We start from the raw sequence: 23,644 nt of genomic DNA on the forward strand, positions 1-23,644 counted from the left end.
TTTTTTTTTTTTAAGAGAGAGGATCTACCTCTGTTGCCCAGTCTAGAGCGCACTGGGCTCATCATATCTCACTGCAACCTCAAATTCCTGGGCTCGAGCAATCCTCCTGACTTAGCCTCCTAAGTAGCTGGGACTAGAGGCATGTGCCACCACACCCAGCTAATTTTTCTATTTTGGGGGAGAGATAGGGTCTCACTGAGTTGCTCAGGCTGCTCTCAAACTCCTGGGTTCAAGCGAGCCTCCTGTGTTGCCCTCCCAAAGTGGTAGAATTACAAGCATGAGCCACCACAATGGCCAGAAATTGTTGTTTAATGGGTTCAGAGTTTCCATTTGAGGAGATTAAAAAGTTCTAGAGGCAGGGCGCGGTGGCTCACGCTTGTAATCCTAGCTCTCTGGGAGGCCGAGGCGGGCAGATTGCTCAAGGTCAGGAGTTCGAAACCAGCCTGAGCAAGAGCGAGACCCCATCTCTACTATAAATAGAAAAAATTAATTGGCCAACTAATATATATAGAAAAAATTAGTCAGGCATGGTGGCGCATGCCTGTAGTCCCAGCTACTCCGGAGGCTGAGGCAGTAGGATTGCTTGAGCCCAAGAGTTTGAGGTTGCTGTGAACTAGGCTGACTCCACAGCACTCACTCTAGCCTGGGCAACAAAGCGAGACTCTGTCTCAAAAAAAAATAAAATAAAAAAATAAAATTATTTAATGCACAGACAAGGCAAACAAAATACACAGCTGAAAAAGATATACAGTGAAAATAAGCGTTCCTCATCTGACCCTTACTCTTTCAGCCACTCTCTCCAGCAATAACCATTGCTATCAGATTCTTGTGCCTTTGTGCAAATTAATCTCTGTGACTTGGTTTCCTCATCTATAAAATGAGAATAATATCAGCTACCTTAATAAAGTGAGGATTAAATGTGTTAATTTATGAAAAGATCTTAGAACAGTGACAGATAATGTTTAATGCTGTCAATATTCCTCCAGTGATATTATCTGCATGTAAAACCATATGTATGTCTTTTTTTATACACATGGTAGCATACTATACATATGGTACTGTAACTTGCTTTAAGATATATATCTTGGAGATTGTCTCCTATCAGTAATTATCTATAACTCTCTTTCTTTTAAAGGACTACATAATATTCCATTGTATATGTATACCATAATTTTTTAAGCAGTGCTCTGTTGACAGGCATTTAGGTTATTTCCAATGTTTTGCTTCTGTGAACAATGCTGCAATGATTAGATACTTGCCTGCATGAATTGTACTTACTGAGTAAATTTCCAGAAGCAGAACTAGGTCAAAGGGTAGGTGCATTTTTATTTTTAATAGATATTGCCAAATCACCCTTCAAAGAGGAAGTATTGTTAATGTACAGCACTACCACCAATGTATGAGAGTTTCTATTTCCCCAAGCCCTCTGTACCACAGTGTGTTTAGATGACATCTGGGATTCTTGACATTATTGCAGTGTTCATGAAAGTAAGGATGAACTAAAAGTGTCATTGAGCCCTATCTAACTAAAAGTGATATGATTTGTTTAGAAAAATTGCTTTCAGGAGTTGCTTGGATTCAACAATCACCTGTGTCCTGGGTTTTAGCAAAACTCATCTAATTATTTAGATCCCATAATATATCAACTGTGAATTGTACCACAATCAGCTTGTTATTCAAAACAGCATTTCTGTCCTTCGCTGAACAGACCAGTTTCATTCAGAAGCTAAACATAATAAAAAATAAAAAAACTGACACACTTTGTTTCACTTGAAAATCCTGTTTCACTGTTAGGAGCAAAATTAACATGTAACATTTCTTTGGTACCTAAACAGATACTCTTTTTGTATGTAAATGGATTATTACTAGTGGCTGTAACTAAAACCTGATATAGTGTTTGGATCAAATATTAACAGAGGCGGGTGCGGTGGCTCACACCTGTAATCCTAGCTCTCTGGGAGGCCAAGGCGGGCGGATTGCTCGAGGTCAGGAGTTCAAAACCAGCCTGAGCAAGAGCGAGACCCTGTCTCTACTATAAATAGAAAGAAATTAATTGGCCAACTAATATATAGAGAAAAAATTAGCTGGGCATGGTGTTGCATGCATGTAGTCCCAGCTACTTGGGAGGCTGAGGCAGAAGGATTGCTTGAGCCCAGGAGTTTGAGGTTGCTATGAGCTAGGCTGACGCCACAGCACTCACTCTAGCCTAGGCAACAAAGTGAGACTCTGTCTGAAAAAAAAAAAAAATATTAACAGAGTAAGAGTCCGTAACAGACCTGCAAGCCAAAACCAGTCAGATGTATTTTTCTAAACATCCTCCAGATAAGAATGGTTTTTTAAATTATTAAAGAGTATTTAAAAAGGCCGGGCTCAGTGCCTCACGCCTGTAATCCTAGCACTCTGGGAGGCTGAGGTGGGAGGATTGCTTGAGACCCAGAGTTGGAAATAAGCTTGAGCAACAGCAAGACCCCATTTCTACAAAAAATAGAAAAATTAGCTGGGCATGGTGGCATGCACCTGTAGTCTCAGCTACTTAGGAGGCTGAGGCAGGAGGATCACTTGAGCAAAGGAGTTTGAGGTTGCAGTGAACTAGGTTCATGCCACTGCACTTTACCCAGGCAATAGAGCAAGACTCTGTCTCTAAAAGAAAAAAAAAAGAGAGAGGGAGAGAGACACAATAACAAATGTTGGCTAGGATGTAGAAAAATTGGAACTATCATACATTGCTGGTTGGTATATAATATGGTGCAGCCACTTTGAAAACCAGTTGAGCAGTTCCTCAAAAAGTTGAACACAGAGTTACCATATGACCCAGCATTTCTACTCTTAAGTACATGTATATATATTCAAGAGGATTAAAAACATATTTACACAAAAACTGTACACAAATGTTCATAGTGGCATTATTCATAATCGCCAAAAAAGGAAACCAAGCCAAATATTCATCAACTAATGAATGGATAAATAAAAGTGGTCTGTCCATTCAACTGAAAATAATTTGGCCATACAAAGGAATGACATACTGATACATGCTACAACGTGAATGAACCAGGAGAACATTATGCTAAGTGAAAGAAGCCAGACATGAAAGGTCCTATATTGTATGATCTCATTTTTATGTGAAATGTCCAGAATAGGCAAATCCATAGAGACAGAAAATAAGATTAGTGGTTGCCAGGAGCTGGGGGGAAGAAGAATGGGGAGTTACTGCTAATGGTATGGGATTTTGGGAGAGAGTGATGAAAATGTTCTGGAATTAGTGGTGATGTTGTACAACCTTGTGAATATACCAAAAAACAATTGAATTGTACATGTTAAAAGTGTGAGTTTCATGGTATGTGAATTATACCTTCATAATATTTAAGTATGAGGTTCTTAAAATTTTCATACTATTACTTTTGGAATGGAAAGCCCTAGCAAGGTCATTGTAGGAGCTAATAAATATAAAATGGATTACAAAGATATTTCAAGGGGAAGGTTAATATAGTTGAAGTGGCAAAATAATGGCATAACTCTGTGAACAGATTGGGAAACTAGAAATAAAAGGGAAGCTGAAAGAAATGATGAATAATTAAAAAGTCTTCTAGATCTAGACAAGTTTAGGTGAGAGCAGAGGAAAATAATTCTTTTTTTTTTTAAAGAGATGGGTTCTTTCTACATCGCACTTGAACTCCTGACCTCAAGCAATCCTCCTGCTTCAGCCTCCTGAGTAACTGGGACTACAGGTCTCAGAGACATTTTAGAGCAAAGGAAGGTTATAAGAACAGCCTTATTACTCATTTGTATAATGGTATTTAAAAAAAGAAGGAATAGCATTATTATGATCTCATTTTATTTGCAACTCAAGGAGACAGAACAAGCCGTCCAACTTTAAACAGTAACTTAACGATGAGTCCAAGAAATTTCACTGGAGGCTAACGTTACCTGTAAGCTACTTCCCTGTTGAAAATGTCAGCTAACTCTAAAGTGACATAACAAAGCCATATTTGTATCCCTCAGTCTAAAATGATCAAGAATTGCTGTTAAATATAAAAGCCAGTGTTTATTCCATCTTGCATTCTTACATAAAACAGTGTAAAAACTTATGGGTTGGACGAGAATGTGGCATTTTCTGGCTACTTAGAGATTAAATTTTTTAATGAATTAAAATGTTTCCCAGACTGAAGTTAAATAATAATAATTCCTATCTAAATATACCAGTTAAAATGAATGAATGGGCTATTTATCACAGAATTGTGAAGGACCAAGATCCTTCAATACAGCCGTTCTGTCATATTAAACACGAGATGCAGACAATGACATCATCTTATTAAAGATTTTGGGGAAGGACAATTTGCAAGAATGCTTTATGCAAATACCAAGACTCGTCACTCTATCTGCAAGAGCCAGCATCCTCACTAGCTCTGCCTTTGTCGGGCCAGTAATCATAAGAAATATTTGCATAATGTTTTCAGAAATTCATTTTACTTAACTGGCATAACAACCCTATGAGAGAAGGGGCCTGGAATTATGACATCATTATCCATTTTACATGTTAGGAAACAGAGGCTCAGAACAGGGAGGTGACCTGCCCGAAGTCAACAGGCTGGTCTGTGGCAGAGCTGGGACTCAAAGCTGGATGTTCTATTACCAGATCTCATCTTCTTCCCGCTGCATTCCGTACTTCTTCAAGTAGGCGATGTCAGAGACTGGCTTAAGCATTCTACAAGAAGACAGAATGAGAGGAAGGCAGGCAAGGGGGAAATAGTAGAGAGCGGGGGCGATGCCGAGGAGGAGGTGTTTTATTAGAAGTGAGTCCAACCGCTCTCAGTTGTCCCAGATGCCTTTTAAGTGGCAACAGTGCCACAACGTTCCCTGCCCCGGGGTCTACAGCTACTATTTTTTTTTTTTTTTGATACAGAGTCTCGCTTTGTTTACTATTCTTGATTAGTGAGAATCATGTTAGAGAATTAGATGTCCAAAAGAAGTCTCAAGATCTTCCCCCTCTGAGGTTCTGACAGCTGAACGTAGCCCCTCCCACAAAGGCCCGCGGGCCCCTGTCTGGGTCACGTTAAAGGCTCGGGAGCACGAAACCGTGGGGCGCGGGGGCATGAAGAGAAGAGGGTGGGCGGCGGGGGCGGGGAGCGGGACTGAGCTGGGCTGAGGCCAGGGGAGCCTGCGGTGGACCTGTGGTTGGGGGATGTGGGTTTTGTGGCTCCCCCCCCCCCCCCGGTGGTGGGGTAGGAAACCAGGATCAGGGCTGATGGTCGGGGTGGAGTTTACGTGTCCAGGACGGCTTGGGGGAGCTGAGGGGCTGAGAGGGCCCGAGAAAGACCGAGGAGGGTGCGAGGCTGGTGGTCTGGGGGCCCCGAGATGCTGGCGCGGCCCGTCGCGAACGCCCGTGATTGGATGCTCCCTTAAGCCCCGCCTCCCAGGACCCCCTCCCTCAAGCCCCGCCCACAGCGCCAGGCGCGCGCCTGGGGAGCGGGGAGGGGGGCCCGGCTGGGGAAGGTGGGAGGGGGAGAGGCGAGGCTCGTGCACGCGCCCCGCTCGCTGCGAGTGCACGAGCAGCGCGCTCCCGCCGCCCGCGTCGCCATCTTTTTCCCCCTCCGTCTGTCTGTCTGCCGCTGGCTTTGTCCGTCTGCAGCGCCGCCCCTCGGCTCCCCGCCGCCGGCTCGGCCTGGAGCCGCCCTCCGCCCGCCGGGGCCCAGTCCTGGAGAGCCCCGGCCCGGCCGGCCTGAGCTGCGGCCCGGGGCCCATTGTCCGGCGGTCCGTCTGTCCGGAGGCGGGGCCCAGGGACCCGGAGCGCAGCGGAGCCGAGGCGCCGGGTAAAAAGACCCCCGAGTCCTTCCTGCGGGGCCAGGCTGAGGATGCGGGGGCTCCTCGCCCCGCTGCGGGGCGCCGGCTGCCGCTCCTTTTGTCTGTCTGTGTGTGGGGAGGAGGCCGGGGTCCAGCTCCGGCCTGGGGGGCGGGGGCGGCCGGGCTCGCCCGCTCCCTGCGGTCCAGCCCCGCGCCCCCGGGCTTCCCAGCCGGCCGTTCCTCCTGTGGTCCCCGTTTGCGCCGCCGCCGCCGTCCCCGCGTGGGCCCCGGGCCGCGGGCACCGGCCTCGTCGGGCTCTGGCCGGGCGCAGCCGGGACGGCCCGGGCGTCTGACAGGCTGGGCTGGCGCGGGGGAGGGGAGGATGGGCGTGGGAGTGCGGACGGGGGTACGGGTCCCAGCCACTCGGTCTCGCAGGAAAGCTTCTAGATTTAGATTTCGGAGGAGGCCGTGTTGTCTAAGGGCTTGTGTGAGCCGCCTCGGAAGACCCCTGGCCCTTGTCTGGTAATTCCTGGGAATTTACCTGGGCTCGTGCTTGGAGAAGCCGAGGGAACGTCTCGGCTCCTGACACGCAGACCAACCTGAGGGGACACGGGCTGAGCGGCGAGGCGGCTGAGTGACCGGCTCTCTTGTCCTCTCCTTTCTGGCAGATACAAATCACTTGGATTCAGGCGAGTTTACTTTGCTCCGTGGGAACTGCACCAGAGCTGGAGGTGGGAACGCACCCTCTTTCTGAAAGCTGGGATTTCACCCGTTTTTTTTTTTTGTTTTTTTTTTTCTTGCTGAAGTCTGTGGTGTGCCCTGGAAGCTGCAACCTAACACCTGTGGGAGAACGGAGGCAGTGTTCGCGGGAGGCCTTGCACCCTCCCAAGGACTCTTAGCCTCGCTCTCGAGACGGACAGAGCTGTCTTACTTTTTAAATAGAATCCCTTGAGACCTGAATCTCCTCATCCCATTTTTCTTTGGGGTGATGATGATCAGGCAGCTCTGCCATTTACATTTTTAGTTTGGTTTCACATTCGGGCTTGGAAACTGAGGCCGTGCTAAAAGTAAAACGGAATGAGTGACCTTTATGACAATATGTCTATGGGTTTTATTAGCTTTTACTGCCTATAAGACAGTTGTCCAGGCTTGGAGATCTTGCTTTGTGGTCAAGAGTGCCTTTCAGTGCCATTTATTTATGTGCTTTCAAGAGCCCGTGACCCTTTGGGCCCTTTATGTGAGTGTTTTTGTTGTTGTTGTTTTGTTTTGAGCGAGGGGAGGGTATTTGCTTATTTTTCCCTTGATCCCTCAGGTGTGTGAAGTCCCGTTGGGTACCATCTGGTCAGTTCCCCATTTGTCCACTAGGAGGTTTAGGCGATGCGGGGGACACTGTGATTTAAATATGCACATGCTCTTCTCTGTCTTCAGACTTGTAGCTGTAGTATAAATGTCATCTCACCAAGATGATCTGAATAGAGCCTGATTTCAAATTATTTGGCCTTCTTTCAAAATGGACCATATCACTTTTATCTGACAATTTCAATTTCTGATGTTAATGGGAGAAAATGTAAAGATTAGTCAAAATTCTATTTCTTTTATACAACAGAGAGGTGTATTTTAGAAAAGTTAATAGACAACGTGCATTTCATTCAGCTTTCTATGTTGTAATTCCACAGGCATATAGAAAAAGACCCAGAGTGTGATATTCATTCATTGCTTCCATTAATAAAATAACTACTTGATTAGAAAGAAATGATATACACAAATAAAACTTAGAACAGAAAACATATACCTTTGGCATTAGCGCTAAGTATATTGCCCTCTAAATAGTTATAATTTATTTTTATTGTATACATTTGGAGTTTTTGTTTGTTTTTAATTAAAAGTCTAAAAAAGAACTGTGTTTGATATGCAGATATGATAGAAGACTGCCTGAAAGCTGCTTCCTTTGCCACTTCCTGTGGAGGCCTGTCTTTGCCATTTGCGGTTTCTTTCTTCTTTTGGTAAGGGGAGGCAGGATCTGATTACAGGTTTGAGGTCCTTTCTAGCTACATAGAGGAGTTAGTTGGCATAAGAGGAGGTGAGTCTTCGTTAACTGGAGTGCAAAGTACAGCTAGTACTGTCGTGTCTTATAACTCCTCTCAAGGCAATAAACTATAATTTTATATTTGGTTATTCAATGTAAGTACAATTTGAGAAGGCAGGAACTGAAAGAAAACTTAGTGACCAGATCCGTATTCCTATCTTTGGTAGGAAAGGGAATCCATCTCTTTTTATTCTGTATCTGTTTATTCCTCTGTCTTTCAAAGGGAATGTCACAGCTTCTGCTACTAACCCATTTCAGATTCTCTAACAATGCTCATGGCTGAGACACTCTTTCTTGTGGTTACCAGGGATCTCCAGGCTTAAGCATCTGTCCCCTTCTATATGGGGAGCTGAGTAGGGGGGAGATGCATGTCTCTGCAGCAATTCTTGTTCGGGGAGCTTTTCTTTTTATTCCTCCCACTGGTCTCTTTGCTACACAGAGGTTGGATTGAGAAGAGGCTCTAAAGTTATTAACTTTGACCACCTCTGTGGAACATGTGAGCAGGGCCAGCTTGGTGTTCCACACTGTGGTGCTACATTAGTATTCAATGATGTGGGTGGCATCTAGCTCTTCTGGTGAGAGCTCATCTTCGCCATTATAGGTTTGATTTGCTTTAGTGCCCTGTCATCCACACTGCCCAGCACTGTGTCTGCATATCACTAGAAAAAGGCCTTTATTTCTCATGCTGTTTTCATGTACAGATGCTTAAGAGTTTTGAGACGTTTCCTGTCTCACAGGGATGTGACACCTTTGTTACCTCTGGGCAAGGTAACTTCTTAAAAAACCATCTGGAGGCTCCCATTGGTGCAGACTGCAGGGCTTGACTTCCAGTGGGCATGTGGTGTAAACCACCACCCTCTTTGGCTTCCTTTTATAGTTCATGAGGTTATCCCTTGGAGCCCACAGTACTTCTAACCCTGGTTGCCTGAGTTTTGCTTTCTTTTCTACCCTGTGACCTTGCTCATGATCACTTACCAGTATTCTGGATTCCAAAGATGGATTTAGAGTGTTGTTCTCTAAATCCTCTGAAGGAGTTCCCTCTTAAATTTTTCAGTATCTGGACATTATTCTAGAGAGTTCTTCTTTCTTTCTTTCTTTCTTTCTTTCTTTCTTTCTTTCTTTCTTTCTTTCTTTCTTTCTATGATTTATAACTGGTGAGTTTTATATGCTCAGGAGCTATGTTTAAAGTCTTTTTATCTTTTAATTTTGTATAATTTCTAGGAAAAATGGCATGTGCTAACCATACTCTTTTTTTATTATAGGTTAGCACCTTGCAAGGAGGTAGTAACATATCCAGTCGTGAAACTGGGAAAGGCCAGAGCTCTCAGATCTGGGAAACATGTCCCGTCGGAAACAGACAAATCCAAACAAAGTTCACTGTGAGTATTGGGCTTTGTTTTCTGGAAGCTGGGAATGTTAGGGTTGGAATGGAAGAATAACCTGAATTTAGAGTGAGAGACTCATACTAGTTTTGTGAAGAAGAAAGTGTTATTGCTGTCAGATATGATGGATTTAAAGTGTATTTGGGCCGGGTGCAGTGGCTCATACCTGTAATCTCAGCACTTTGGCAGGCCAAGGCATGAGGATCACTTGAGCCCAGGAGTTCAAGACCAGCCTGGACAACATAGCAAGACCTTGTATCTATAAAAGGTAGAAAAATTAGCCAGGTGTGGTGGTACATACCTGTAGTCTCAGCTACTCAGGAGGCTGAGCCAGAAGGATTGCTTGAGCCCTGGATTTTGAGGTTGCAGTGAACTATGATTGTGCCACTGTGCTCTAGCCCAGATGGCAGAGAAAGACTCTGTCTCAAAAAAATAAAATAAAGTATGTCTGGTTGCTGGAGGAGGTGTTAGAAACCTCTCTTAGCTATGTATGCACTTTATCCTTAACATTCACATTAACAAACAGAGGTGATACCTCCTCTGTGCAAATCCTTGTGCTGTAAAACACAAGGTTGTCAGTGCTGTAAAACAATATAAGATATATAAGACTGTAATGTAGCCTCATATATATATATATATACACACATATATAAATACAAGATAGTATATGCTAAGTACCAGATAGGGATGCTGCAGATTTTGTGTACTACAGAAGTTAAGAGGAGGGAAATTAAGAAATCTCCGTGGACTAAGGTGGCAAGAGGAATGCCTGATGGAAGAGGCCTTAGTGGACCATGCACTTGAACTGAGCCTTAGAAAGTAGAAAGTGGATTTGAAACAAAAAGAGCAAGGAAGAGAGAAAATCAGGAAGGGAAAGTGATATGAGCAGAGAGATAATGCACGTATGTTCAGAGTATAAGGAGCCTTTATATGAAGCAGAAGTTTCATTTGTTCGGAAGTCATAGGTTGGAGATATTTAACTCTACATTGTGGAAGCCTGAATGCAGGCCAAGTTCAAACTTCATTCTGCAGCCTATAGGGAACTACTGAAGATTTGTAAGCAGAGAGAGTGGAGTGACATTTAGAATGCAGTGTTTAGGTCCTACACAGCAGTGTGTGGAATGGATCACATGAGGGAGAGACTAGAAACTAGAAGACCAGGTGTGCACTGTTGCCTTGCATTGTTTCTCAACAGTTTCATATGTATATATTATTTTAGTAATTACACTGTAAGGCTGGGTGTGATGGCTTACGCCTATAATCCCAGCACATTGGGAGGCCAGGGCAGGAGGATCGCTTAAGACCAAGAGTTTGAGACCAATTAGCCATTTTCCTATGCTCTGAGGAGATAAGCATTCTTGCACAAATGTTCATAAAAAACAAATAGCTTCCTATTCTTATGGAGGACTGATTGAGTAAAGTGCAACAACATTTTAAGAGAATTCAGAGGTGTAACATAGGAAAGGGTTTTTTAAAGGCAAAAAACTTACATTTGAGAGGATAGATGAGTCAAAGAGTTAAGACAAGGCCGGGCGCTGTGGCTCACGCCTGTAATCCTAGCTCTTGGGAGGCCGAGGCGGGTGGATTGCTCAAGGTCAGGAGTTCGAAACCAGCCTGAGCAAGAGCGAGACCCCGTCTCTACTATAAATAGAAAGAAATTAATTGGCCAACTGATATATATATAAAAAAATTAGCCGGGCATGGTGGCGCATGCCTGTAGTCCCAGCTACCTGGGAGGCTGAGGCAGAAGGATCACTCGAGCCCAGGAGTTTGAGGTTGCTGTGAGCGAGGCTGACGCCACGGCACTCACTCTAGCCGGGGCAACAAAGCGAGACTCTGTCTCAAAAAAAAAAAAAAAAAAAAAAAAAAGAGTTAAGACAAGAAAACTAAAATTCATTAAAAATATACTATCAGCGAGGCACTATATACTTCATCTTATCTTATTGGGTAATTTCAAGAGTAGGAGAGAAAGTAATATGAGCAAAACATTTAAGAGGGTTTTGACATCTTATAGATTATTTTAGGGTAGCAAACCTCCCTATACAATTCATTCTTCTGTTTAAGTCCTGGAAAGGTTGGGTAAGATGGAACCAGTTAGATGCTTCGAGAAGTGTATGCTGGAACAGGTGGATGTGCATGGCTACTTTATGTAAAGGTGAGTGGTTTAGGAAGGATTGAGAAATTGCTGCTAAAACAGCAAAATGCAGTGGGCTTGAAGTGAACATTGTCAAGGGAGATAAAATGTATCTCTAGCATAGGTCACCCAACACAGGTGTTCAGGCAGATTGTTTTCTCCTCTCTGGTTGAAGATGAGTGTTTGATAAAAGACACAAATGTGACCCCAAGAAGGCAGGGCAGGAAAGGTACTCTTGGTAGAGAAGATGGGTTCACAAATAAGGCAATTATAGGAGTTGAGTGTTCGCTTATGAAAGCCACCTGTCCAAAGCGACTGGTTAGATTTCAGGGAAGCAGCCGGTGGGGTGATGGCATCATTGTAGTAAAGGCTGTGCCTGATCACATAGCGTATATCCATCAGCTGCATCTCCTTCCACCATACTCAGTCAAAGGCGAGACCAGCTGGCATTGGAGTTGGAAAACAGACTGACAGACAGGCCATGGAGATGGGGAGAATATGACACATCCACAGTTGCAGAAATGCAGTTACCAGAGTCAAGAGAGTGAACACTGTATTGTGGTAGGGTGGGTGGGACTTTGCAGGTCCCTCGGTGGTGGCCATTAAGAGGGCCTTTGAGGCCAGGCACCGTGGCTCACGCCTGTAATCCTAGCACTCTGGGAGGCCGAGGCGGGCGGATTGCTCGAGGTCAGGAGTTCGAAACCAGCCTGAGCAAGAGCGAGACCCCATCTCTACTATAAATAGAAAGAAATTAATTGGCCAACTAATATATATATAGAAAAAATTAGCCGGGCATGGTGGCGCATGCCTGTAGTCCCAGCTACTTGGGAGGCTGAGGCAGAAGGATTGCTTGAGCCAGGAGTTTGAGGTTGCTGTGAGCTAGGCTGACGCCACGGCACTCACTCTAGCCTGGGCAACAAAGCGAGACTCTGTCTCAAAAAAAAAAAAAAAAAAAGAGGGCCTTTGCCATGGGGCTGTGAATACAAACGTTCAGCTACAATTAAATATCGGGCCGTCAGGGAGGACCTGTTTTCAGTGATGCAGCTGGGCAGAGAGCTGTGAAGCCTTTTTAGGTGATGACAAACTTGACCAAAGAAAAGGCACTGAGATTTGCTGGTGTCTGAAGATCTGTTTATTATTTGGGGCCTGAAGCTGACCCTACCCTTTTTGAAAGGTCACCTTTTCATTCATTTGCCCAGCACAAGAGTGGCAAGTAGAAATAGGTAATTTTAGTTTTCTGACTGCTTGAGTCTCCTCTCACCTTGCAGTGAAATGGAACCAACCAAATGTATTGAATTTAATGCTGCTTATCTATTTAAAGTAAATGGAATGGACTCAAGGTCTGGGAGGCAGGAAAGTCTGCAGAAGCTCTGCTTAAATGTCAAAGCCAATCAACACTTGAGCAGAGTAATGGCTGAGCTTCACTGGAGCTGCGTTCTGGGAAGAAGAAGAGGATAATTGTGTGGCATGAAACTTAAAGGCCCGCCTAAAAGGATATATTAAGAATCCCACTCCTGTAGCCCAGCAGCAATTGTCAGATCCGCCGTAGAAGCCAATGGGCAGGCTGCTTTGGCACTTATTGGTTTTCCTCAGGACTGTTTTTCTATCTAAATTACTGGTATGATCCTTTTGTCAGAAACATCTAGACAGACGCTTGTGTTTTGCCCACTTCACTTCATTAATAGACTCAATGCAGAGCTTTTGGAATAAAAGCCCAGAATTGTTGTTAGTCATAGAGAAACTGCTGACGGGCTGAGTTTCTATTTTAGACCTCCTCCCCTACCTCCTTCCCCATCTCGGTCTCTTCTGAGAACAGATTTCTGTCAACTGTTTGTAGAGAGGTTGAAAATACAGTCCCTTGCACATTTTCATTGAGTCTGTTTGAACCAAGTAAACCACTAAGAAAAGGAAAATCAGATTTTCTTGAGAGACTTCTGCTGTCAGATTGCAAAATACTTGAGCAACTAAAAACCTTCAGCTTTAACTAAAAGCTTTTCACAGAGGAAGAATAAACAACTTTGAAGTCCTTTCTCTTCTAAAAAGCGCAACTTGTTTTGTCTTCATTCATTCTGTTAACATCCTTGTGAGGTAAATGGCTGTGTTCCCAACAAGTGATAGCACCTTGGTTTACAAAGACTGTCAGCTAGAAATGGAATCCTAAGCTTCTCACTCCCATTTTTTCTGAATTCAACATCTGCTCTCTGAGAGTATGTTTCAACTGCTTTACTTTGCAGTCAGCTTGAAATTGTTTTTATTTAACTGCACCAAAGACCCAAGAAAAGGAATTATAAAATCTTTGCCTTTCTAATAATTTTGATCTCAGTCTTCTCATCTGTTCTTCAAACTTGCTTGCATGGCCTTATTCTTATTTAGTCTGATAAACCTTAGTCAAGTCACACAAGCAGTATTTTCATGATTCTATACCACAAAAAGAAGACTGGGCACCTTGCTTTTTATTGTAAAGCTGAGATGATTCTTTCTCAACTGCTAATAGACAAATAAATACCCATATTAAATAAGATAGCCACTCTACATTAATATCTAGGGACTAGAGAATTTGTTTTAACCTACTCCAACAGTCTCAAGATAGAAGGAAATAATAATTCTACATTTTAAAAACAATTCTATAACTTCTTAATTATTAATATCTCTGTGGCTCACATTACACTTGAGTTCACATGGCATACTTTTAGCAAGTCTCACTACCTTATTATGAAAGGATAATTCTGAACAATCGGATTTGGAGATTAGGTAAATAATAACTACTAGAAGATCATTCACATATCTTTTCCTAGGAAGTCTGCTAAAATCACTTCTTTATGGTTTTTATGTATTTTGCTTTATGGTGATATTTAAAATAGGGAATAGCCCTGAGGAATACAGTTTACCTCAGTCTTTTTCCAAGTCAGGAATAAAATAAAATATAAGAACACAGCTTTTCTTCCCAAACTGCCAAAAAGGAATGACAGAATTAATTTATCCCAGTTCTCCTAGGTGGGATTGCCAGCAAGAATCTTAGATAGGGAAACCACATTGAACAGACTCCTCTCTGTTCTTTGAAGGCCCAGATATTTAGACAACATCAATAGACAAAAATAAATTTTGAACTCAAGTTGATGGAGACTAAACTGAATTACTAGCTCATCTTGAAATGTCTTTCTACTAATCCAATGATGATTCCCTATTAAGAAAGGGAAAAAATTATTTATTCTTAGTATGTTATAAACGTAGCTGGCTTGTGGCTAGGTTTCCTTAGAGACCAGAAGTGTCACTGAAAAGAATGGTCTACCCCTTGATAATTTATGCTAGCACATAACTTGTTCCTTAGTACCGTATCTGCCTATGCCCCTAGGTCTGAAAACATGTACCTACCCAGAAGAATTCAGTAACCATGCCAGTTGGCCATGGTCTTGCGGTTGCAGCATAACCAACATGGAGGAATCAAATATTTTACATCTGCAAAAAGGGAAGAGGAAGTACTGTAACACAGAATTCATTTTCTGCTTTCTCTTGCAGTAATTTATATCCAATGTGTCATCTTAGATATTGTGAAGACGGACTTAAAGCAGCTTATGTTTCCTTTTCTTGAGGGCTATGTAGCTAGGAGTACACTTTAACACGAACCACCTCCATTCCCACCCACAGTATGAGTCATAATAGCCATAATGTTAGTTGCTCTAAACCAGGCATGGTAGCTCATGACATGGTACCAGAAATATCATTTTTCCTTTTGTCATTTACTGGCCCTGAGGACATTATTTTGTTATTTGAGTTATATGTATCAGTTTCTCATGGTAGGAAGATAACACTAACACTAGGATCAGAGCCATTCTCACCCTTTGTTTTCAGCAAAACCACTCTGATGAGCCTTCTAACCTTCCACTTACATCTCTATGAGGAAACAGTTTAAAAATACAGACTTTATAGAGTTGGACAGACCTGGGTTTGTGTACTTGATTCCACCACTGACCTTAGTTTTCTCCTCAGTAAAAGATAAATAATAGGGGAGGAGGGGCATGGTCAATATACGTAACCTTAACATTTGTACCCCCATAATATGCTGAAATAAAAAAAAGACAACATACATAAAAATAAATAAATAAACAAATAAATAATAGAGTCGGAGATGGGCAATAAAAACCCCAAATGTAAATAGTAATAACTAACAGAGTTTTGCATAGAATTAAGGTAACAACTATAAAGCATTTAACAGAGAGCCTGGAAGTTCCAAGTGTCAAACAGTAACTATTATTAGTGTCTAGTACTTAGCATACAGTAAGTGCTCAATGAATATTTGCTGAATGAATGACTAAGTGAATCACATGAAGCCTATTCCATATCAGTTCTTTCACTCCCAAAAGACTAGTAGTGGAAGTCAGCTCACTAGTTCATTCCTCCCACCTCTTTGTATCCTGTCTCAGAACCAGAGCATGTTTACTTTTCTGTCTCTCTTCTGTAAGAAAGGGCCTGATCTATTTGCAAACATTTCACTAGGGCTTTTTATTATTCCCTCTTGCTGACTGGTGAGTGGGGACTGTCTTTCCCATTCTGACTGAGATAATAGAAAACTCAAGAAACCTAACTCTCTTTTCTTCTTATGCCTAGTCTCCTGGAAATAAAAGAACACTTAAGTGTTAACTCTTCAACAACCATAGAGATTCTAGGCAGAGTTCATCAGAAGTAAATGCAAAATCAAGGATGGGTCCAGGGCTTTTGGATACTTCATACAAAAAAAAAAAAAAAAAGACCATATTGGACCAAGGAGACTAGATACGTATTATTTGTTGAAAAGTATTGTGTTTCAGGAAGGTTGTTCTTCAACAGAAAATAAATTCGTGTATTATCCATTCTTCTAGTCCATTCTTCAACCAGTTGTTGATTTACTCATGGCTAATTCTGATGTCTGTCATCAGAAAGAAAATCAAGGAAGAGCTTCCAGAGCATGTCTTGGAAGGAGAGTGGATGAAAAATGGGATTAGAGATCGTTATTTAGAAGGACTATTTGAAGCGCTGTTTGTGGTCAGAGTTAGACACTGAGTCAGGACGGTAACGCTATGTTAAAGTGCAGAGATTTTGCCCAGATTTGTTGCCCTGTCTTCATTCCATCACTTTGCCTCTTGCTTCTGTCTCCCCAATCCTGATGGAAAGTTGTAAATGAAATTGAGATTCTGCAGTTAAATTTGTGAAGTAGCAATTGATCACCTTTTGAAAGAAGTCAAGACTAGGAGGGTTTAAGAGAAGCAAGCGATGCTTTCTAGAGCATCTGGCTTACTGCCCAGGAAAAGCAGCTACGCCCAGAAGCTGTTGGAGGCAGCAAGCTGACTTGGAGATGAATGACCCCACCACAGGGTATCTGCCTGTCTCCTACCTTTGAATGGTCTGACCTTCCAACCAGCTTGCCTGGGGATGTGCTGCCCAGCTGGTGGCCTGACTATTTTTCCTTGTGACCACCAGGGGATCAAGTATTTGCTGGGCTAGAAGAGCAAGCCCGCCAGGCGATGATGAAAACTGATTTTCCTGGAGACCTTGGCAGTCAGCGACAAGCTATCCAACAACTAAGAGATCAGGACTCCAGTAGCAGTGAGTTCTGCACCTTCTGGTAATGACTCAGGGCAATGGGAGAAGAATTATCAGAGTGTGTGTGCTCTGGGGATTGTGCATGGGGGTTGGGAGGAAGACATAAAAAAGGAGATATGTGGATCCTTAGTGTCCCCAAAGGTGTTCTAAAGTATGTGGGCATATGCTTATCTAGATAGAGAGAGAGGACTGGTTTAGCATTATGTTTTTTTAATTCATGGACTATAGTACTTGGTGCAATGCCATACACAGATAGGTTTGTTGCTTGTGATAGATAGGGACAAATTAATGCTCAAGCAGCCCCTGGGTTAGGGCCAATGAAAAGAAAAAAAATCCCTGTCTCCTAGGGTCTGTTTATTCGTAATTAATAAAACAAAAGGGTGGCATTAATGAATTCTTGCTTGAGGGACCAGTTTTAATGTTATACCAGAAGATTCACTAACGAATGAGATTATGCAGCATATAAAATGCTAAAGTCAGGGTCTTCCCACACCAGTACCCTAAGTAGAACCCTGTGCTTAAGAGACAGAAAAGATAGTGGCTGTTACAAGTTGAGCCTCATGAACTGTCTGTCTTATGACCTGCCTGAACAAATATGTTTTGAGATGTGTTATTTCCCAGGAAGACTGCCATACTTTCCTGATCTCATCCATTTGATATTGGTTAGTATAAGTGTCAATTCAGAGTGTGACATTTCTGATTTTTCTCCACATTTGAGGCTGGGTGGGAACAAAAAGAGAGTTAATGCAACCTTCTTGGAACTTGTTTCCACCCAAACTAGTAATTAAGCAACATCAACACCAAAAAAAAATTTGGCAATTAATTTGTCAGGTACAGAAAAATGAACCCCAAAAGTTCTCAAAAACCTATAGGAGCCACCACTTTCTTGAGTAACAGGAATAGCAACATCTACAAAAGTCTAATAGGTTTCTATTCTAGAACAGATGAATCATCTCTGTAGACAGCAGACCTGTTTTTTAAATCTTTCTAGTAGATATATTTGGATTATTGATATGTGACAGAAATGTGTTTGATACATTGTATTAGATTAAGCTTACAAGTATTTCAAATAAGAAGCTGATGATCTAATCTGCGCCAATCCATTGTTACTGAGGCAGATTCAAATGAAAGCAGTTCTGGGCTGGGGAATAAGGCATACATACCATAGATCTTTCCGGGGCCAAAATCTAGTCCACCCTGCAACTGGGGTATCTAATAAAGACACATAACCACTAGCAGATGATTTGGTTAGACTTTCTCTTGAAGAAAAGGAATGTAACCAGTTTCACCCAGTAAGAAAGGAAACATGTAATGGGTGTTGCTCACATACTGGTAGATTTAGAAGTTATGCAAGGGCTAGTAGACAGAGGATAAGCAGCACTGTTAGCTAGGAAATCTTAGTCTCACGCAGGTGGCCTGGTGACATTCTACCCTGTATTCCTCTCTCGCTCACATCAGGCACAGAAGTCCAAGATCTAAGTGGGGTTGGGAAGGGGCTGGAGCCTGACAGCTTCCCTAGGTTTGGCTTCTTCTTCTGATCTTCAAGGTACTAGCACTTTTTTTTCCTTTCAGGAAGAAATCCCCTTGTTATTTTTTTCATCTTTTTTCCCCCTATTTTATAAGTAATAGAGAAGAAAAATCAGCTGCCACAAACTTTGCAGATTTCCTAGCCACAGGCAGACCTCCCCAACCTGCCCTGCAAACTAAAACAAACTCAATTCTTACTTCAGTCACAAGAAATTACATTTCATCCTAAAAATGAAGAATGGCCTGTTCCTTCTACTTAATGCATTCAGTTACCCATCAGATAATCCAGAGAACCTACAGAAACAATGGACTTGACTTAGCTTAGAATGCTATCACTAGTAGAGAAAGAACAGTGAGTCGGATACCACTGCAGACTGCCTGAGGTTGATTGCTTGCTAATTTTTCCACTGTGATGAACAACTCTTTCCTGTAAGATGACATCATTTTAAACTAATTTACTCCTGCTTCTTTTACTGATAAGAGGGATAAAAAAAAAATTTGCTGGTGCTTCTGTAAGTGTGCCTTGGGGTTTGTTGGGAGAAAACAGATTAGTTGGGCTCAGAGTAAAATAGTATAGTGACACCATGGAAAAATTCTGCAGGGGGAGAAAAGTTAGTCAAAAAATCAGAAGTGCTGGTAAGTCAGAGGTGGTGTGCTGTGAGAATGAGCTTGGTGTGAGGTGCTTGGGGAGGTGTGATTTAAAGTGTGAGATATTTGAGAGCCATGCATAAGAAGGATCATTTTTATGAAATGTAGAGGGCCCAATAACCATTTTCCAATGCAGTTTTGCCTCACATTTTCTCTTTAGTACATATATGGCATAATAAATAACAGCTATAGCTGGTTTCCACTTGACATGGATACGTACCCAAGTAAGCACTGATATCAAATATATTGTGAGAGATCTGAAAATGTTTTTCTATTATAGCTCCAAACTCTAGGGGGGATAGAAGCTCAGGACGTATTCATGCCAAAATCAGAACAAGTGACCAGTTTGTGTGTTTCAGGTGACAGTGAGGGTGATGAAGAGGAGACCACACAGGATGAAGTCTCTTCCCACACGTCAGAGGAAGATGGAGGGGTGGTCAAAGTGGAAAAAGAATTAGAAAGCGCAGAGCAGCCTGTTGGTGGGAACGAAGTGGTAGAGCATGAGGCAAGTGACAGATGGCTCCTGAGTCCGGGAACGCCCAGCCCTGATGCTCTTCACCCCGTGAACAGTCTCGCCTCTGACAGTCTCCTGGGCCTGAGCACAAGGCCGTGTCCTTTGCAGCAGCAGAACTCACACCTCACACACACAGTCCTTGTCACACCAGCTTTCCTTTCCCACCCACGTGTCACCGCACCCACACACAGCCTTCCTCCTCACCGTCCCCATTTCTTCCAGGCAGAATAGCCACCTTTGCAAAGTGGAGCGCTTACCTCCCAAGGTGTGTACTCTTGAATGAGCTCACAAATTCAAGTCAAAGTGTTACCTGCAGTGCCCCCCTCTCACCACATTGTTTCCTGAGTATTCCCACAAGGAGCATGGCAGGAAGGAAGCTAGCCAATCCTTTCTCTGCAGAGTTTACCTTAAGAGAAAAAAACAGATCATCTCTCTCTGGGGCAATCCTGTGTCCTCATGGCTGGAAGCCCTGGAGAAAATGAAGACGGGAACAAATTTAGTTCCCTTTCAACTATTTGTCCTTTGTCCCACAATGAGAAGCTAAGAATGTGACATGTGATAGCAGACTGGGCTCCTTTTAACAGGATCCCCTATTTAAGAGGCAGAGGAGGACAGTGAAGAGACTAGTAAGAGTCCTAATGAGTTGCCGGTCTATTGAATCGCAGATCCCAGAGAATCTGAATTCTGACCCCTTGCTCGAACTCTGCCAGTGTCCCCTCTGCCAGCTGGACTGCGGGAGTCGGGAGCAGCTGATTGCTCACGTGTACCAGGTATGGTGTGGGGAGCTGTGTGCACTGGCGGCTTGTTTGCAGCCCAGGTCCTGCCTTGGCTTCAGGCTCCTGAAGGAATCTTGGGTTGTTGCTTGCATTAAGATTCCACTCCAGTCCTGTAAACTTTCTAGAGAATAAGTGAGATATGTTGGATAAATACATTCGGGGTTCCCAGGCAGACACACTGTGAAAATTAAGTATCATTATGTTTTCAACATTATTAATGGATATTTTAAACAGTGAAATAGGAACTAACGTCTATTAATAATGAGGGCTTTGTTTTAAAGAAAAACATTAGTGAACGTAAATGTTTCTGAAACACCAATGAAGTTAATATAAACAAGAGGAGCCGAATCAGACTTTTGTGTTCTTTTTACCATGGTCCAATCACAGAGCACCGGTGTCTTGTGATCTCATTGACAAGGCATTAGCACACATGCCAGCCTGGGTTGTCCCATAAAGACACTTGGTTCGTGAGAAGTATTTATTTGGAAGACTATCTTAAAAAGATTGAGGACAGGCAGAGTATAAATACCTGTTGCATACCGGTAACCCCAGCCAGCTTCTAGATTTGGCCTTCATCACTCCCTTAACACGTTCTGACACCTGCACAGTGAACTAGGGAGACAGGAAGAAATAATCCTGAGGCTCTGAAGAGGGCTCGGGCGCCCCACTGTTCCTCGAGCCAGCCACATCTTCCAGAATGCATCAGAGCTCAAGCTAATGAAATCTGAGCAATGGTCTGAATGGCCAGGCCCTTCTGAACTGTGAACTTTCCAGGGGCCAAACAGGGAATAATTGCAAGTGTCTTGTTCCCAGACTGAGGAAAGGGGACATTTCCCAGAAAGTAGTTTCTAAGTGGGTACAAATTGTCCTGGAAGTAATGCAAGACTGACAGATCAAGGCTTTGTTTTACAGCACACTGCAGCAGTGGTGAGTGCCAAGAGCTACATGTGTCCTGTCTGTGGCCGGGCTCTTAGCTCCCCGGGGTCACTGGGTCGCCACCTCCTAATCCACTCGGAGGACCAGAGGTCTAACTGTGCTGTGTGTGGAGCCCGTTTCACCAGCCATGCCACTTTTAACAGGTGAGCCCGGCCCCTACCCTTGTGCTGAGAGCAAATTACTACTGGGTGTGGGTTCTGCTTTCCAAGGTCAAAGTGAAGGCAATAGATAGGTGATGTTTAGTCAACTGACTCATGAATATTTGGAAATATAAGTAAGAGGCAAAGAAAGATGCCTTTTTCGTTAGATATCCCCAAAGGGAAATTAATTCCCATTTCTTTTCCCATCAGAATAATATTTTTGACTAGGAGGAGATGTAGGGAAGTCCAAGGACATTCATGAGGAAGCACGAAGAGGTTACAGGGTTCTGAGAGGACCCTGGCATGAGGACATAGTCTCCACTGTTTCCTAGGAAGACTGGAACTATGTGGACATTGTGTCCTCATCCTGTTTGCCTCGCATACAGTGCAGAGTCTGCCCGTGCACCGCAGGCAGTGCCAGGAGAGGAGGAGGTGAGTCAGTGGTGGGGACCTTCGCTGAAGGAGGTCTCCACCTCCAGGAGCCTTCATTCCCACAGCAGGACTGGCCCTGCACAGCTTTTCCTAACACCATCCTTCCAGCTTGAATGGAAACTCCACACTGTAAGGGCTCATCTCATTTCTTGTATATAGTTGTGGCAGTAGGCTCAGTCGTTAACTTCAGGTGGGCTTTAAGACTTGGTAGCCACCCTAGGTGTCTAGGGTGACTAGATAGGAGAAGGAGAAGGAGAAGGGGAAGGGGTGGAGAGGTAGAAGAGGTCTGCCAAGCATTCAAACTGACCTCCAGTGGTGAACTCTGGCCTGATAGGAAAGGAGTAAGCCGGGGCTGCATACCTGTGCCTTGCTAGAAGAAAACACTAACCATCTCAAATTTTTGCATTCCAGTGAGAAACTTCCTGAAGTACTTAATATGGAATCCCTACCCCAAGCCCACACTGAGGGCCCTTCCAGTGCGGAGGGGAAGGACATTGCCTTCAGTCCTCCAGTGTACCCTGCTGGAATTCTGCTTGTGTGCAACAACTGTGCCGCCTACCGGAAGCTACTGGAAGCCCAGACCCCCAGTGTACGCAAGTGGGCCCTACGTCGCCAGAATGAGCCTTTGGAAGTACGGCTGCAGCGGCTGGAACGAGAGCGCACGGCCAAGAAGAGCCGGCGGGACAATGAGACCCCCGAGGAGCGGGAGGTGAGGCGCATGAGGGACCGTGAAGCCAAGCGCCTGCAGCGCATGCAGGAGACAGATGAGCAGCGGGCGCGCAGGCTGCAGCGGGATCGGGAGGCCATGAGGCTGAAGCGGGCCAACGAAACCCCAGAGAAGCGGCAGGCCCGACTCATCCGAGAGCGAGAGGCCAAGCGGCTCAAGAGGAGGCTGGAGAAAATGGACATGATGTTGCGAGCTCAGTTTGGCCAGGACCCTTCTGCCATGGCAGCCTTAGCAGCTGAAATGAACTTCTTCCAGCTACCTGTTAGTGGGGTGGAGTTGGACAGCCAGCTTCTGGGCAAGATGGCCTTTGAAGAACAGAACAGCAGTTCTCTGCACTGAACCACACCCTCCTGCCTGCACCCCTGCCCGCCCACCAACCCTGGCCCACAAGGACCAGTGCTGCCGCCACCCATAAGGCCCTGTCCTGCCGACACAGGCAGGCCCGGGTGTGTGGCAGGTGGACCCATGCACCCCTTGCATGTGGGAGCAGGATGACGGACAGGGTCAGGAGGAACCTGGCCCTGGGCAGCTCTGGACAGGGAGCAGGTACTCCAGAGAACTGGACTTCCCAGCCCACCGCTGCAGGCCATGCTCATAGGACTGTGGGGCCCCAATGTGGCCCATGAAGTTGTGAGGGCAAATAAATTAATTTTATCTTACTGGCCCTTTCCTGCTTTTCTGTCAATTTTATTCTAGCAAATGACGTGATCTAGGAGAGACCTGGGTATGAGTTTTCAGGCAGTGACTTCTGGTGTTTGCCCTTTTCTGAGGGAGGGTGCTCCTCAACTTAGGCCATCCAAGCCGAGGTCCCTTATTTGGGTCTTTACAAGTTGATGAGGAACAACTGACATTGAAGGAAGAACTGACGCTGACTTTGTGAGGATCCATTCCCACAAGGGCTATTTAAACCTAGCTTGCCTTTTCCAAACTCAGAAGTAGTCGAGGCCCTTCCTCATTAACTGGCATTTTCTAAAGACTATGCAGTAC

At 44.0% G+C, this 23,644-nt stretch overlaps 1 protein-coding gene across 6 annotated transcripts; it reads left to right on the plus strand.

Moving 5' to 3' along the window:
- Nucleotides 1-5,530: 5,530 nt before the first annotated feature.
- ZNF821 (zinc finger protein 821) lies at nucleotides 5,531-23,319 on the plus strand. Of its 6 annotated transcripts, XM_012742427.2 has the most exons (9): nucleotides 5,536-5,807; nucleotides 6,447-6,509; nucleotides 7,694-7,781; nucleotides 9,127-9,243; nucleotides 16,835-16,960; nucleotides 19,492-19,637; nucleotides 20,312-20,416; nucleotides 21,335-21,501; nucleotides 22,342-23,319. In XM_012742427.2, exons 4-9 carry the CDS (start codon nucleotides 9,204-9,206, stop codon nucleotides 22,994-22,996), a joined length of 1,239 nt encoding a protein of 412 aa, XP_012597881.1. In that variant the 5' UTR covers nucleotides 5,536-5,807; nucleotides 6,447-6,509; nucleotides 7,694-7,781; nucleotides 9,127-9,203; the 3' UTR covers nucleotides 22,997-23,319. The 6 variants fall into 6 exon arrangements, with proteins under 6 accessions (XP_012597875.1, XP_012597884.1, XP_075851887.1 ...); XM_012742421.2 differs by lacking the exon at nucleotides 7,694-7,781 and having other exon boundaries at nucleotides 5,531-5,807; XM_075995772.1 differs by lacking the exon at nucleotides 16,835-16,960 and having other exon boundaries at nucleotides 5,535-5,807.
- Nucleotides 23,320-23,644: the final 325 nt, after the last annotated feature.

This window comes from Microcebus murinus, chromosome 20 (assembly GCF_040939455.1).
Source record: "Microcebus murinus isolate Inina chromosome 20, M.murinus_Inina_mat1.0, whole genome shotgun sequence".
NCBI lineage: Eukaryota > Metazoa > Chordata > Mammalia > Primates > Cheirogaleidae > Microcebus > Microcebus murinus.